Below are 17,674 nucleotides of genomic sequence, written 5' to 3'. Positions count from 1 at the left end.
CTTGCGGAACCAAGCACGCTATTGCAATGAAATAAATAATTATGGGACCCCCATAGCCCCTCAAAATTCCTCAAGATATAATTTCCCCCTAAAATTTCCCTGTCTCTTCTATCCCCCAACTTTCCCTCTGGGACGATTAAATCCCCCTAAATTTAGGGGTAAAACCCCTAGGTTGGTAACGCTGGTTTGGTGTGCTGTTAGTGCAAGACAAATTGGGCCTATCTTTTTCGAGACGACAGTAAATGCAGCGTGTGATTTTTACTTGTGGGGTAAACTAAAAGAAAAAAAAGTGTGTCGAACATATCCTCACACATTGGAGGAAATGAAACAAAACATTACTAATGAAATCAGAAACATTACAGTGGCAGAACTCATTCTTTATATTGATTGACACCCACGTGCTTTCCCCGCAGTCGCTCGCAATCCTGCAAGTAATTTACTACTCTATACGGTGTAACAACTGGCACGTACAAGGACTCCTGCAAGACAAAATTCCGGCATCTCAGCCTTTCCGGAGTATCCTGTAAGAATGAAGTCAACTCCCCGAGGAAACTATCTTTACATCTGTTTTCAGACCAACTTTGCTTTACGGGAGTGAAAGCTGGGTGGACTCCAGGTATCTTATTCATAAGTTAGAAGTAACAGACATGAAAGTAGCGAGAATGATTGCTGGTACAAACAGGTGGGAACAATTGCAGGAGGGTACTCGGAATGAGGAGATAAAGGCTAAGTTAGGAATGAACTCGATGGATGAAGTTGTACACATAAACCGGCTTCGGTGGTCGGGTCATGTGAGGCGAATGGAGGAGGATAGGTTATCTAGGAGAATAATGGACTCTGTTATGGAGGGTAAGAAAAGTAGAGGGAGACCAAGACGACGATGGTTAAACTCAGTATCTAACAATTTAAATATAAGAGGTACGGTATAGAGACCACAGCACTAGTTGCAAATGGAGGATTGTGGCGGCATTTAGTAAATTCACAGAGGCTTGCAGAATGAACGCTGAAAGGCATAGCGGTCCATGATGTATGTATGTATGTATGTGCGAATGCTATGATGATGCTGCTTGTTGTTTAAAGAGGCCTAATAGTGCGAATGCTGTCCGACTCGTTGGCTGAACGGTCAGCGTACTGGCCTTCGGTTCAGAGGGTCCCGGGTTCGATTCCCGGCCGGGTCGGGGATTTTAACCTTAATTGGTTAATTCCAGTGGCACGGGGGCGCTGGGTGTAGGTGTATGTGTTGTCTTCATCATCATTTCATCCTCGTCAGGACACGCAGGTCGCCTACGGGAGTCAAATAGAAAGACCTGCACCTGGCGAGACGAACCCGTCCTGGGATATCCCGGCACTAAAAACCATACGACATTTCATTTCAGTGCGAATGCTGTTATTTCCTTTGATTGAGGCACGGTAGCTTTTGTAGCATGTTTTATTCTTCTTCTTCTTCTTCTTCTTCTTCTTCTTTTCTTCATGAGGCCTCTAAGTATTAGTTCCTAATTAGCGTCGACCTCTTAAGATCTTTAGCTACCATGTTTTTCCTTCATTCCCACCTAGATATACCTGCTCCCTTCACAAAGCTGCAGGTTGTTCTTACTGGGTCTCTTTGGATATTTTCTCTCTCTTCACCTGGTAGTCCTAGAGTGGAGAGTCTGATTCTACCCAGCGCCTCCCATTCGAAAAGTATGTGTTCAGCTGATTCCTCTGCTTCATTGCATTTCCTTCATATATTGTCTCTTATTACTCCAATTCAATGTACTGTAGGTATTTTCTCTGCTGAGTTTCAACAGTTCTTTAGTAGGTATGCTTCTTGTTTGGTCCTTTTATCAGTTTCTTTGCAAGCCTGCATCCTGGAGTATTTTTCCAGTTCCAGTTCCCCATTTGTTTCTTTTGTGCCCATTTTCCTATGTAGTGTCGGACTTGTCCATAGGAAATCCCACGTACAAGTTCTGGGCCTATAAAATATGTTTCTGCCCCTTTCCTGGCCACTTTATCTGCCGTTGTAGCATGTTTAGTATTTTATTTGTAAGACTTGTGCCATTGGCTACTTGACATGCATCGCTCTACGTGAGCGGGGTTTCTCGTTTGATCTCCGTGATCAGGTTGGCAGCACTGTGGTAGCGGGCTGAGCCAGCAAGGCCCGTGACCGGTGAGACTTCAACACACAGTTCGCCAGGCGACACGGGCCTCACCGGCTGAGGAAAGTGTGCGATGTGGCGTACTTCCATGAGTGTTGTGCTTTGGTGGGCTTTGCTTACGAACGTGAACAGTTTACCTGCCGAGTGCGCTGCAGCTCCCAATAAAGCGTGTGTTCATAAATGTTGCCCAGAGGGCCATGTTTATCAAGACGACCTGGCATGTCACAACTCCAGTATTGAGTTCAGGATACGACTGGGAGAAAATGCCACAAGTTTCGCCGATCCTGACACCTATGTCATTGTATATGGAAGCCCCTGCAAAGGCAGAAAGTAAGCAAACACTCATTATTTATTATATTTTTAAAGACATGGCGAAAGCGGTGGTTTTTTTCCCTTATTTAAAAATGCTTTAGAACCCCATTTACCCGCCTCAAAAGGGACTGGATTCGCGAAATGCCTGATAATCTGGAAAATTCATTAGTAACATACTGTATTATCTTCCTTAATTTATCAACAGGGATCAAATGGCAACAAATCCCATTTGTAAAATTACATTTATGGCATAACTTTCCGTATAATTTTCACTTAAGATATTATTATATGAGTCCTAATTCTTTTTGTGGAAGCTAATAACAATAGTACCTATAAGTAGGGCTTATATCCAATAAACGGTATGTTACCCCATTAAAATGATTACAAAAATATGTTTCCATTTAACAATTTGGAGGTTTTAGTGGCACACTAGTATCTTAGGGAAAAATATTCTTTTTGCAAGTCTCTATGGCAGCGTTAAAGCTATTAAGTGGATGTACTTTAGCTATTTTATTCCTGAGAAAATTGTGCCAAAATCCACTCTAGAAATGTCTTTCTTTCTTAATCTGCTTACCCTCTAGGGTTGGTTTCTCCCTCGGACTCAGCGAGGGATCTCACCTCTAACGCCTCAAGGGCAGTGTCCTGGAGCGTGAGACATTGGGTAGGGGATACAACTGGGGAGAATGACCAGTACATCGCCCAGGCGTCCTCACCTGTTATGCTGAACAGGGGCCTTGCAGGGGGATGGAAAGAATGGAAGGTATAGACAAGGAAGAGGGAAGGAAGCAGCCGTGGCCTTAAGTTAGGTACCATCCCGGCATTTGCCCGGAGGAGAAGTCGGAAACACGTAAAACCACTTCCAGGATGGCTGAGTTGGGAATCGAACCCACCTCTACTCATTTGACCTCCCGAGGTTGAGTGGACCCCGTTCCAGCCCTCGTACCACTTTTCAAATTTCGTGGCAGAGCCGGGAATCAAACCCGGCCCTCTGGGGGTGGCAGCTAATCACGCAAACCACTACAACACAGAGGGGGACTTCTTGAAATTTACATTTCTTAATCGTCTTTTGACAGGACAAGTAAGAAGTGCTCATTGTAGCTGTAAATAAATAAATAAATAAATAAATAAATAAATAAATAAATAAATAAATAATGTTAGCTGTCAGCTGAGGGCGCGTGGCAGTGGTACCGTCAGATTTAAACAGCCCGTTAAAATAAACTGTTGCTACAGGAACATACACACGTTATATATTTTTGGTCTCAGAAAAGCTTACTCTATTTCAAAAGGTGAACGCTAAAATGTTAATTTACCGGGCGAGTTGGCCGTGCGGTTAGGGGCACGCAGCTGTGAGCTTTCATCCGGTACGTAGTGGGTTCGAACCCCACTGTCGGCAGCCCTGAAGATGGTTTTCCGTTGTTTCCCATTTTCACACCAGGCAAATGCTTAATATTAAGGCCACGGCCGTTTCCTTTCCATTCTTGACTTTTCGTATCCCATCGTCGCCTTAAGACCTAGCTGTGTGGGTGCGACGTAAAGCAGGTAGTAACAACCGCAACAAATATTCATTTTTCGAATTATTTTTCAAGTCCACGTGACCAAAAAAATACAAATCACAAGACGTGTCTAAATTTAACAATAAATGTAAATACAGCATGTACAGTGCCGGGAGTGTCCCAGGACAAGTTTGGCTCGCCAGATGCAGGTCTATGATTTGACACCCGTAGGCGACCTGCGTGTCGTGATGAGGATGAAATGATGATGAAGACGACACACACACACCCAGCCCTCGTGTCAGCGAAATTAACCAATTATGCTTAAAATTCCCGACCCTGCCGGGAATCGAACCTGGAACCCCTGTGGCCAAAGGCCAGCACGCTAACCATTTAGCCATTGTGCCGGACTGTACAGTATAAATTCGATTTCTTGTTAGGCTTCTGTACATCATTTCAAATAATAAAGCAGTAGGAAGGTGAAGGCCAGTGGTGGTGATTCGGAGGCGATGGGGGCGGCGCAGTAACCTCCCCCACCCCCACTTTGTGGAGAAAATTGCATTTTTATACCATGTTAGCCGCCCGAAACTAGGAATTACAGGAATTATACCAAACGGCAATTTGTATAAACACTGTTGGCTTATCACATAATTCTTTCCTTTAATTTCTTCTTCTTATTTATCTGTTTACCCTCCAGGGTCGGTTTTTCCCTCAGACTCAGCGAGGGATCCCACCTCTACCGCCTTAAGGGCAGTGTCTTGGAGCTTCAGACTCTGGGTCGGGGATACTGCTGGGGGTGATGACCCTTACCTCGCCTAGGTGGCCTCACCTGTTATGCTAAACAGGGGCCTTGCGGGAGGATGGGAAGATTGGAAGGGATAGACAAGGAAGAGGGAAGGAAGCGGCCGTGACCTTAACCCGCGAGTGGTCGCTATATGAGATTTTCTCTCACGTTATTTTTTATTGTGATATTACTTCACAGTGATGAAAGGGAGGTGACTGTTCCCTCGTCTAGCTGAGTTTATAACTTTCGTGAGTAGAGCGATTCACATTTGAAGGGTAAGCACCCCCTCTCCTAGTCAGAACAAAGGTTCCTATGTGTCCGTGCGTGCTGCGTGAGAGTTTCTCTCATCGCGCGGCCAATGACGTTGGTGTTATTTTGAAGTGGAGCGGGAAACTTACTCCTGTTGTACGCGTTAGTATTTGTATTATGCGCCCTTCTTGTTTTTAAAAATGTTATTGTGTTCAGAATCCTTGCTTTGTATGTAAATATTACTAGATTTTATATTTTACAACTTCAGGACGAAAGTTATTTTTATGTATATTCCATATGTTATTTAAGTGGTAATTTGTGTCTTTAATAAACAAGTAATCAAGTCCGGCTCCATGGCTAAATGGTTAGCGTGCTGGCCTTTGGTCACAGAAGTCCCGGGTTCGATTTCCGGCGGGATCGAGAATTTTAACCTTAATTGGTTAATTTCGCTGACACGGGGGCTGGGTGTATGTGTCGTCTTCATCACCATTTCATCCTCATTATGACGCGCAGGTCGCCTACGGGGGTCAAATCAAAAGACCTGCATGTGGCGTGCCGAACTTGTCCTCGGACACTCCCGGCGCTAAAAGCCATACGCCACCTGTCTCTCTCTCACAGCTAATCATTTCATTTTATCTAAAATGTATAAGGTAGAACTTGCGTTTCATTTCGATAGTAAATTTCAGCCTTACGCCCCACAAAACTGTGAATTATGTCATATTTATTTTAACGTGAGAGAAAGTCTCACGTGCGACCACTCACGTTACATTTCGGCTAGCGACCACTCGCGGGTTAAGTTAGGTACCATCCCGGCATTTGCCTGAAGGAGAAGCGGTAAACCACGGAAAACCACTTCCAGGATGGCTGAGGTGGGAATCGAACCCGCCTCTATTCAGTTGACCTCCCTAGGCTGAGTGGACCCCGTTCCAGCCCTCGTAAAACGTTTCAAATTTCGTAGCAGAGAGTGGAATCGAACCCGGACCTCCGGGGTGGCAGCTAATCACACTAACCACTACACCACAGAGGTGGACCCTTTAATTTCTTCAATTATTAAAATGTGCTTGTCAGAAATACGCCCAAAATGTCATTCGTCGCAGCTAACCAATTTGTACTGCGCCGCAGCAAGTAGTGGAGACACGCACAGCTTGGTACAAGAACTGGAAAAAATCCAAAGAAAAGCAGCCCGATTTGTTCTGGGCGATTTCCGACAAAAGAGTAGCGTTACAAAAATGTTGCGAAGTTCGGTCTGGGAAGACTTGGGAGAAAGGAGACGAGCTGCTCGACTAAGTGGTATGTTCCGAGCTGTCAGTAGAGAGATGACGTGAAATGACATTTGTAGACGAATAAGTCTGAACGGTGTCTTCAAAATTAGGAAAGATCATAATATGAAGATAACATTGGAATTCAAGGGGACAAATTGGGGCAATAATAATAATAATAATAATAATAACAATAACACATACATTATCAATATAGACTGTTATGCCTTTCAGCGTTCAGTCTGCAAGCCTCTGAGAATTTACTAAACGTCGCCACAATCCTCGATTTGCAACTAGTGTTGTGGCCTCATTTAGTTCCATGCCTCTTATCTTTAAATCGTTAGAAACCGAGTCTAACCATCGTCGTCTTGGTCTCCCTCTACTTCTCTTACCCTCCATAACAGAGTCCATTATTCTCCTAGGTAACCTATCCTCCTCCATTCGCCTCACATGACCCCACCACCGAAGCCGGTTTATGCGTACAGCTTCATCCATCGAGTTCATTCCTAAATTAGCCTTTATCTCCTCATTCCAAGTACCCTCCTGCCATTGTTCCCACCTGTTTGTACCAACATTCATTCTTGCTACTTTCATGTCTGTTACTTCTAACTTATGAATAAGATATCCTGAGTCCACCCAGCTTTCGCTCCCGTAAAGCAAAGTTGGTCTGAAAACAGACCGATGTAAAGATAGTTTCGTCTGGGAGCTGACTTCCTTCTTACAGAATACTGCTGATCGCAACTGCGAGCTCACTGCATTAGCTTTACTACACCTTGATTCAATCTCACTATATTACCATCCTGGGAGAACACACAACCTAAATACTTTAAATTATCGACCTGTTCTAGCTTTGTATCACCAATCTGACATTCAATTCTGTTGAATTTCTTACCTACTGACATCAATTTAGTCTTCGAGAGGCTAATTTTCATATCATACTCATTGCACCTATTTTCAAGTTCCAAGATATTAGACTGCAGGCTTTCGGCACAGTCTGCCATTAAGACCAAGTCATCAGCATAGGCCAAACTGCTTACTACATTTCCACCTAACTGAATCCCTCCCTGCCATTTTATACCTTTCAGCAGATGATCCATGTAAACTACGAACAGCAAAGGTGAAAGATTACAGCCTTGTCTAACTCTTGTAAGTACCCTGAACCAAGAACTCATTCTACCATCAATTCTCACTGAAGCCTAATTGTCAACATAAATGCCTTTGATTGATTTTAATAATCTACCTTTAATTCCATAGTCCCCCAGTATGGCGAACATCTTTTCCCTCGGTACCCTGTCATATGCTTTCTCTAGATCTACGAAACATAAACACAACTTCCTATTCCTCTCGTAGCATTTTTCAATTACCTGGCCCATACTGAAAATCTGATCCTGACAACCTCTCTGTGGTCTGAAACCACACTGGTTTTCATCCAACTTCCTCTCAACGACTGATCGCACCCTCCCTTCCAAGATGCCAGTGAATACTTTGCCTGGTATACTAATCAATGAGATACCTCGATAGTTGTTGCAATCCTTCCTGTTCCCTTGCTTATAGATAGGTGCAATTACTGCTTTTGTCCAATCTGAAGGTACCTTATCAACACTCCACGCTAATTTTACTACTCTATGAAGCCATTGCATACCTGCCTTCCCACTATACTTCACCATTTCAGGTCTAATTTCATCTATTCCTGCTGCCTTATGACAATGGAGTTTATTTACTATCGTTTCCACTTCCTCAAGCATAATTTCACCAACATAATTTTCCTCCTCCCCATGAGCTTTGCCGTTTGCAACACCACCATGATGATTTCCTTTTACATTGAGAAGATGTTCAAAATATTCCCTCCACCTCTCCAGTCATTCCCTGGGATCTATTATGAGTTCACCTGAATTACTCAAAACACTGTTCATTTCCTTTTTCCCTCCCTTCCTAAGATTCTTTATTACTGTCCAGAAAGGTTTCCCTGCTGCTTGACCTAGCCTTTCCAGGTTATTACCAAAATCTTCCCATGACTTCTTTTTGGATTCAACAACTATTTGTTTCGCTCTGTTTCTTTCATCTACGTACAAATCCCTGTCTGCCTCGGCCCTTGTTTGGAGCCATTTCTGATAAGCCTTCTTTTTACGTTTACAGGCTGCTCTCACTTCATTCCACCAAGATGTTCGCCTTTTCCCATCTTTACACACAGTTGTTCCTAGGCATTCCCTTGCTGTTTCTACTACAGCATCCCTGTATGCCACCCATTCACTTTCTATATCCTGAACCTGCTTACTGTCTACTGTTCGAAACTTCTCACTAATCATATCCATGTACTTCTGTCTAATTTCCTCGTCCTGGAAATTTTCTACCCTTATTCGTTTGCAGACAGATGTCACTTTCTCTACCCTAGGCCTAGAGATATTTAGTTCACTACAGATCAGATAGTGGTCTGTATCATCGAAAAATCCGCGAAAAATTCGTACATTCCTAACAGATTTCCTGAATTCGAAGTCTGTTAAGATATAGTCTATTATGGATCTGGTGCCCCTAGCTTCCCATGTGTAGCGGTAAATAGCCTTATGCTTGAAGAATGTATTCGTAACAGCTAAACCCATACTAGCACAGAAGTCCAGCAAACGCTTCCCATTCCCATTAGCTTCCATATCTTCCCCACATTTACCAATCACCCTTTCGTATCCTTCAGTTCTATTCCCAACTCTCGCATTGAAATCGCCCATGAGCACTATTCTATCCTTGCTGTTGACCCTGACCACGATGTCACTCAATGCTTCATAAAACTTGTCAACTTCATCCTCATCTGCACCCTCACATGGTGAATACACGGACACAATTCTTGTCCTAAATCCCCCCACTGACAAATCTACCCACATCATTCGCTCATTTATGTGCCTAACAGAAACTATGTTGCGTGCAATGGTATTCCTGATAAAGAGCCCTACCGCAGACTCTGCCCTTCCCTTTCTAACACCCGTCAAGTACACTTTATAATCTCCTATCTCTTCCTCGTTATCTCCCCTTACCCGAATATCACTTACTCCTAGCACATCCAGATGCATCCTCTTTGCTGACTCAGCCAGTTCTACCTTCTTTCTTCCATAAGCCCCATTAATATTGATAGCTCCCCATCGAATAACATTTCGTTCGCCAAGTTGTTTCCAAGGAGTCCCTCGCCTGTCAAATGGGAGTGGACTCCATTACTCCCATAGGTCCGAGGCTTGCTTAAAGTGTTCTGAGCTCGGTTAATTCATGAAGCAGGATGCTGCCCTACTTGCACATAGTCCAAGTGAGGATCTCTCCTCTAACGGGTTATGGACCACCGGTGAATTGTATAGTCCTAGCCGCCTGAGCACAAGGAGGGCCAGGACTCAGAATACGTCCGAGATGCCCACTCCCATTCCATAGCAACTGGTATCCCGACTCTCAGGACCACTTACTAGGCCACTCAGCCGTTGCCCATGGTTCACGAACTAGGACGTGACTACAGTAACCCACAAACATGAACCACTAATAATAATAATAATAATAATAATAATAATAATAATAATAATAATAATAATAATAATAATAATAATAATAATCGTATGGCCTCAGCTACCGTGTGCAGACATTTCGATTTGACGCCATCTGGCTGTCTGCTCGTCAATTTCGACGTTCCCTTTTACTCTAGGCCCACTAGATGGCAGACCGAGTAAACCGGATCTCTCTTGGGCGTCTATGGCTGAGATTTAATGAATTTTATCGGATAAATACCAAATGTATCACCAGAGATCTTTTACATGCCGACACCGTACGACATGGAGTATCGAGTGGACTTTTTTCCAACCTTCAAAAATCCGACTACCCCTGCCGGGTTTGAACCCGCTATCTTGGGATCCGGAGGCCGACACTCTACCACGGATCCAAATATTGGCTTACAGGAAGGGGAGGTAGGGATTGGAATAACTTACCAAGGAGATGTTCAATAAATTTCCAATTTCTTTGCCCTCATTTAAGAAAAGGCTAGGAAAACATCAGATAGGGAATCTGCCACTTGGGTGTCTGCCCTAAATGCAGATCAGTATTGATTGATTGATTGATTGATTGATTGTAGCATGTGCTTTGAGGAAGGGAAACAGGGTCGTGGCCACTGAGGTACGATTCACCCACTTCTGCTAGGTTCTTGAGCACCTGTGTAAGCCACGCAGGCTATTTTTTCCACTTTTCGTATAGAAGGAGTATTCTGTTCGCCAAATTTTCTTGATTCATCCTTTTAATGTGTCCATGAAAGATCAGTCTCCTTTTCCTCACAGCAGTGGCGGTTCATGACATTTTACTCTAGCAGGGCTATGCCGCCATTTCTTTCCCCTCCCAATCGGTCCCCTTTTCACTGACTAGCATCACGATACTTTTAGATGAAATATAATATTAATATTAATAATAATAATAATAATAATAATCATCATCATCATCATCTGTTTACCCTCCAGGTTCGGATTTTCCCTCGGACTGAGCGAGGGATCCCACCTCTACCGCCTCAAGGGCAGTGTCCTGGAGCTTCAGACTCTTGGTCGGGGGATACAACTGGGGAGTATGACCAGTACCTCGCCCAGGCGGCCTCACATGCTATGCTGAACAGGGGCCTTGTGGAGGGATGGGAAGATTGGAAGGGATAGGCAAGAAAGAGGGAAGGAAGCGGCCGTGGCCTTAAGTTAGGTACCATCCCGGCATTCGCCTGGAGGAGAAGTGGGAAACCACGGAAAACCACTTCCAGGATGGCTGAGGTGGGAATCGAACCCACCTCTACTCAGTTGACCTCCCGAGGCTGAGTGGACCCCGTTCCAGCCCTCGTACCACTTTTCAAATTTCGTGGCAGAGCCGGGAATCGAACCCTGGCCTCCGGGGGTTTTCAGCTAATCACGCTAACCACTACACCACAGAGGCGCATTCTCATACTTTATTATACTATTTTATTTATCTAAGATCCGTAGCTCATATCCCTAGGATGTATTCAACATTGAGTTACTTGCCTGTGGATTTTTCTTTATAACTCGAGGAACCACAACTTTATGAGTGTTTATTAAATTCTCTAATAAGTGCTTTTCTGGTTTTTGTTCTGAGGTATAGAATTGTCTTATTGATTGCCTTCTAGACAGTGCTGATTGGTATCCTTTAATGTGTGGTTTTCTCTACCTATGGCTGTTATCTAATCTGAAGACTGATAGGGAAGATACATAGCCGACATGTTACGTCTGGGTCGAAGTGTGCGAGGTATTCTGAATTTATCAAGTCACTGATATGGCAGTCGCCTATCAGGCGGAATAACAACTGAATAAATAATAAAAATAAACTAGATGGCTACACGGTATGGTTTGTTTGGATAATAACTTACATTCCAGAATTGATGGGTTTGTACTCCGTCGTCGGCATCTTTTTTAGAGACAGCTTTCCATGGTTTCCCGTGTTCGCCTCCGTAGCGTAACTGTTAACGCTATTAGCTGCCGTCTTTTTTGACCTGAGTTCGACTTATGGTACTCCCAGAGATTTAAGAATGGCAGCAGGGATCGTATGCCCTTATTTCTTTTCTATTTATTAGCTCTTGGCTTGGTGTAAACCATATAGCTAGCATTATCAATACAGGATCTGTGAAACAAATTACATGCGAGATAAATAAGAACTTAAAGCTTGAGCCGGGAAGTTACGCAAAATGTTTTTGACGTAAATATGTCTTATGGCCGGGAGTCATCTGAAAATTTACGTTACGGAATTGTACCGGTAACCCTAGCAACCGCACACGCTGTGATGTAAGGTATGGGTGGAAGGTCCAACAATGTTGCCTAGCAACCGTGCAGGCTGTGATGTAATGCACGGATGAATGGCCAGACAACGTTGCCTAGCAAAAGTGCAGGCTGTGATGTAAGGTATGGATGGATGGCCAGACAACGTTACCTAGCAAAAGTGCAGGCTGTGATGTAAGGTATGGATGGATGGCCAGACGTTACCTAGCAAAAGTGCAGGCTGTGATGTAATGCACGGATGGATGGCCAGATAATAGCAAACGTGCAGGCTGTGATGTAAGGTATGCATGGATGGCTAGACAATGTTACCTAGCAACCGTGCAGGCTGTGATGTAAGTTATGGATGGATGGCTAGACAATGTTACCTAGCAAACGTACAGACTGTGATCTAAGATATGGATGGATGGCCAGACAATAGCAAACGTGCAGGCTGTGATGTAAGGTATGCATGGATGGCTAGACAATGTTACCTAGCAACCGTGCAGGCTGTGATGTAAGTTATGGATGGATGGCTAGACAATGTTACCTAGCAAACGTACAGACTGTGATGTAAGATATGGATGGATGGCTAGACAATAGCAAACGTGGAGGCTGTGATGTAAGGTATGGATGGATGGCTGGACAATGTTACCTAGCAAACGTACAGGCTGTGATGTAAGGTATGGATGGATGGCAGACAATGTTACCTAGCAACCGTGCAGGCTGTGATGTAAGGTATGGATGGATGGCTAGACAATGTTACCTAGCAACCGTGCAGGCAGTGATACAAGGTATGGATGGATGGATGGATGGATGGATGGATGGATGGATGGATGGATGGATGGATGGATGGATGGATGGATGGATGGATGGATGGATGGCTAGACAATGTTACCTAGCAAACGTGCAGGCTGTGATTTAAGGTATGGATGGATGGCTAGACAATGTTACCTAGCAAACGTGCAGGCTGTGATGTAAGGTATGGATGGATGGCTAGACAATGTTACCTAGCAACCGTGCAGGCTGTGATGTAAGGTATGGATGGATGGCAGACAATAATAATAATAATAATAATAATAATAATAATAATAATAATAATAATAATAATAATAATAATCGTATGGCCTCAGCTACCGTGTGCAGACATTTCAATTTGACGCCATCTGGCTGTCTGCTCGTCAATTTCGACGTTCCGTTTTACTCTAGGCCCCCACTAGATGGCAGACCGAGTAAACCGAAACTCTCTTGAGCGTCTATGGCTGAGATTTAATGAATTTTGTCGGGTAAATACCAAATGTGTCACCAGAGATCTTTTACATGCCGACATTGTACGACATGGAGTGTCGAATGGACTTTTTCCCGCCCTTCAAAAATCCGACTACCTCTGCCGGGTTTGAACCCACTATCTTGGGATCCGGAGGCCGACACTCTACCGCTGATCCACAGAGGCAGCTATGGCAGACAATGTTACCTAGCAACCGTGCAGGCTGTGATGTAAGGTATGGATGGATGGCCAGCCAGACAATGTTACCTAGCAACCGTGAAGGCTGTGATGTAAAGTATGGATGGATGGCTAGATAATGTTACCTAGCAACCGTGCAGGCTGTGATGTAAGATATGGATGGATGGCTAGACAATAGCAAACGTGCAGGCTGTGATGCAAGGTATGCATGGATGGCTAGACAATAGCAAACGTGCAGGCTGTGATGTAAGGTATGGGTGGATGGCCAGCCAGACAATGTTGCCTAGCAACAGTGCAGGCTGTGATGTAAGGTATGGATGGATGGCTAGACAGTGTTACCTAGCAACCGTGCAGGCTGTGATGTAGGATATGGATGAATGGCTAGACAGTGTTACCTAGCAACCGTGCAGGCTGTGATGTAAGTTATGGGTGGATGGCCAGCCAGACAATGTTGCCTAGCAACAGTGCAGGCTGTGATGTAAGGTATGGATGGATGGCCAGACAACGTTACCTAGCAAAAGTGCTGGCTGTGATGTAATGCACGGATGGATGGCCAGATAATAGCAAACGTGCAGGCTGTAATGTAAGGTATGAATGGATGGCCAGACAATAGCAAACGTGCAGGCTGTGATGTAAGTTATGGATGGATGGCTAGACAATGTTACCTAGCAAACGTGCAGGCTGTGATGTAAGATATGGATGGATGGTCAGACAATAGCAAACATGCAGGCTGTGTTGTAAGTTATGGATGGATGGCTAGACAATGTTACCTAGCAAACGTGCAGGCTGTGATGTAAGGTGTGAATGGATGGCTAGACAATGTTACCTAGTAACCGAGCACGCTATGTCTTATGGCTTGTTGCCATCTGAAATTAGCAGCTGTTGATGGATGGCCAAGACCGGGAGACGTATTTATGATCATTCAATTTTCGCGAAGGGAAACTTAGTTACTTTTCTATCTGGGTGGATATATTGAAGTGTCAAATAGATATACATGTGTTTCCGTACATTTGGTCATGGTATAACCAGTAATTACTTTGTTGTTGTTGTTGTTGTTGTTGCCTATTTTAAAGTTTGATGCCTTTTTGAGTTGTTACGGATATTTTCTGCTATTATTTATATACCGTATTAAAATTAATCAGTGGAAATATAATTGAAATGTACCAATGTACTGTATTATTAATAATAAAGATAATTGCATATTTCAACTGTAAAAACCATATTTCACAAACCATATTTTGTATTACACAAATCTTATTTACGGCGAGTGCATAGTTCGAACTGAGCCTACTGACGAGCAGCCAAACACATGTGGCATGCGGCTTATTTGAGTGACATTTTTTTTTTCCTTCACCTTGATTGCTCGTTTACATATTGAGACACTTTCTTAAAACTAAAATTCAGCGACTTTAGGGAAACGTGTCATCAGAAACACTCACGACATATATAAACAGCCACAGGAGAGCATACGATATAGCACCACAAGAAAACATAAGAATTCCCTTAAGACAATATATGATTTGTATTGAAAACAGTATAACGAGTGACGTAGCTAATCTCCATCCATTTCTTCTATTCCGCTGAGACTACCGCTCGACGATTCATTGTCACTATCAACGCTGATCACAAACCTGTCTTCCTCTGCATCCATTAAGAAGTCCAGGTTCCACAATTTCGTCTCTTCTCCCATAATGTGACGGACGCAGTTCGCCCACTTTTCGGTGTAACTTCGGCGATTCCTTCCTGTAGTAACCTTTCGACATCATCAAGTTTAAAAGTGGTGTTGTTCAGAGCAACGTAACCCTTGACCTGGCTCCATATTAGCTCTATCGGGTTTAGTTCACAGTGATATGGAGGTAAACGAAGCACAGTATGTCCAGCCAGTCCAGCAATGCTGTCAATACGGTAACCTTCATACTTATGTTTCACAATTTGAATTAAACCTATGAGTTCTGCTTTTATCCAGCTATCCTCGAAGTACACTCCCTTCTCCCTTAGGAACTTCTGCATGTCAATTTTCTTGGAAGACGACGTAGGGATCCTTTCACGCTTGACAGAGTGATAACTGGCATTGTCCATCACAATCACACTATTCGGCTGAAGTTTCGGCAGTAGTTCCTTAAACCAAGCTTCGAACCTGGGACCGTCCATTTCCTGGTGATAATCGCCACTGGACTTTCTGGCTCTAAATACAAGTCCCGCACCATCAACGAAACCGTTCTCGCTCCCACAATGTACTATGATCACACGACCCCCTTTTCCACTTGGGGCTTTCAACCCGGTACTTACACCACTAATGAAAGCCTGGCGTTTGCTTTTAATAGTACTGTCCTGCCATACCTTAGATGGTGTATGTCCAGCGTTACACCAAGTTTCGTCAAGGTAATAAACCGTGCGCTTCTGTTTACGATAATCCTTGATTGACCTTAGGTACTTGTGACGCCACTGAATTAAATCCGCTCGTTCCAGTAAAGCTGAAGCTCTATTCCGCCTCCTAAAGACAAATCCTAAATCCGTCATCAACCTCCGAATTGTACTCTCACTGAAATTAGGTAACTCGGCATCCCTATTTACTGCAGTTGTCACTTTCTTGACAGTCGGAATTTCGTTCTTAAGAAAAAAACTGTGCACTTTTCTCCGAACGCCACTTAAAACAAAATCAGAATATTGTGACACACGAACTTTCTTCCCTTTGGACGCCGGTCGACCTTTCGCTGGAGACTTGGATTTTCCGTGGAGTTTAAATTCCGCGCGAGCGGCGTAAACACTACACAGAAACACTAGTCAGCTGCGCGGTCTTTTTCACCATGTCTTCCACAGTCCACAGCGGATTCTCATCTCGTAGGCTACTGTATACATTTAAAACAATTTGTTTAGATTTCCTACTTAATTTTTCTCCACGTTTATTTGCGTTAAAGTATTTCACAGGGGACTCAAGCGTCACTGCATCACACACGTCTTGCTCACAGCTGGCAGCCATTATGAATACTGAACATACTGTTGCATTGCGGCCAGTATTGCCAACTGTTTTCTTGGATCCATCTTCAACGTCGCAAATTGTATGCGAACTTATCAGCAATGGAATGAACTCGAACAAAGCTTACTAAATGCACAGTGCAATAAGATATCAATCTCAAGTTAAATAATTATTATTTTGCTACATACTCCACTTAGAACATTACCAGCTATCTATGTATGAAATATAAGAGTTGGTAACGAGCCCGAATGACATACAATCTGTGATATATTTTCCATATTTATACACGGCAAAAATTTTTAATTCGTCAAGTCAGTTCACCAGAATATCTAACCAAACTGAAGGAAGCTCCTGACTTCAGGAACAAGTGACAAACCTAGGGAACTATTTGGCGTTGCGGAAGCCTTTTCACCTACCAGAAGCCTGACTAACATCAAAGGAACCGCTAAGTACTAGTACTAGCGGAACACCGCGGGAATACCGGCGGCCGTGATTAGTACACCTATGTGGGGAACATCATGGGTATACGATGAGTGGCGCCATACGTGAGAAACACTATAGGTCTGTGTTATATACCTGTGCGACGTACAATACCTGTGAGTAGTACCATAATGTGTGGAACACCGTGAGTCTACGCTACTTTTGATTAGTACCGCAACATGACATTAGTGATAAGTACCATTATGAGCGGCCATCGACGTGGATTCTGGACCCCTTTAGACAACAAGCATCATCAATTCAGAATTATGTTTTGGAAGCAGCCCCTTGGTCAGTAAAACTATTGTTTTAAGATGGTTTCTGGGAAGATCAGATCCACTGATTGTTTTAAGTTCACAATCATTGTTCATCGACGTCTTTTTTTAAATTCTAGTCAATGGATCGATTTTGGAATTATTTTTAACTTTCAGTATTGTGAGTTGGATCCGCTAGTTTTTAAAAAATTCATATTCAGCCATTCCTTTTTTAACCATCACGTTTTAAATTCTGGTCAGTGGATGAATTTTGGACTTTTAAATTGCCTTTACATTTCGTCTCACTTCGTACCATTACAGGCCGATGACCTAGCTGTTAGACCGGTTTAAACAAGAAGCATCATCATCATCGCTTCCTTCCCACTTCTAGCCCTTTCCTATCACATCGTCGCCACAAGACCTATCTATGTCGGTGCGAAGTACAGCAAAACAGTGACTCTATATGCAAAATAAACATATTCCTTGCAGGTTACATTTAAAATCATGGGTTTGGCCGTT

General features: G+C 43.5%; 1 protein-coding gene across 1 annotated transcript in view; it reads left to right on the top strand.

Annotated features, from left to right (window-relative positions):
• Positions 1-2,180: 2,180 nt before the first annotated feature.
• Positions 2,181-17,674, top strand: part of LOC136882006 (G-protein coupled receptor Mth2) — a 224,162-nt gene continuing 208,668 nt past the window's right edge. Inside the window, exon 1 of the mRNA XM_067154495.2 lies at positions 2,181-2,465. Within this exon, the coding sequence (XP_067010596.1) occupies positions 2,209-2,465 (257 nt within the window). The 5' untranslated portion in view covers positions 2,181-2,208. The remainder of the gene's footprint in view (positions 2,466-17,674) is intronic.

Source organism: Anabrus simplex, chromosome 10 (genome assembly GCF_040414725.1).
Source record: "Anabrus simplex isolate iqAnaSimp1 chromosome 10, ASM4041472v1, whole genome shotgun sequence".
NCBI classification, from domain to species: Eukaryota; Metazoa; Arthropoda; class Insecta; order Orthoptera; family Tettigoniidae; genus Anabrus; species Anabrus simplex.
Note: the sequence above shows the minus strand (reverse complement) of the source record. Positions and strands in the feature narration are given on the sequence as shown.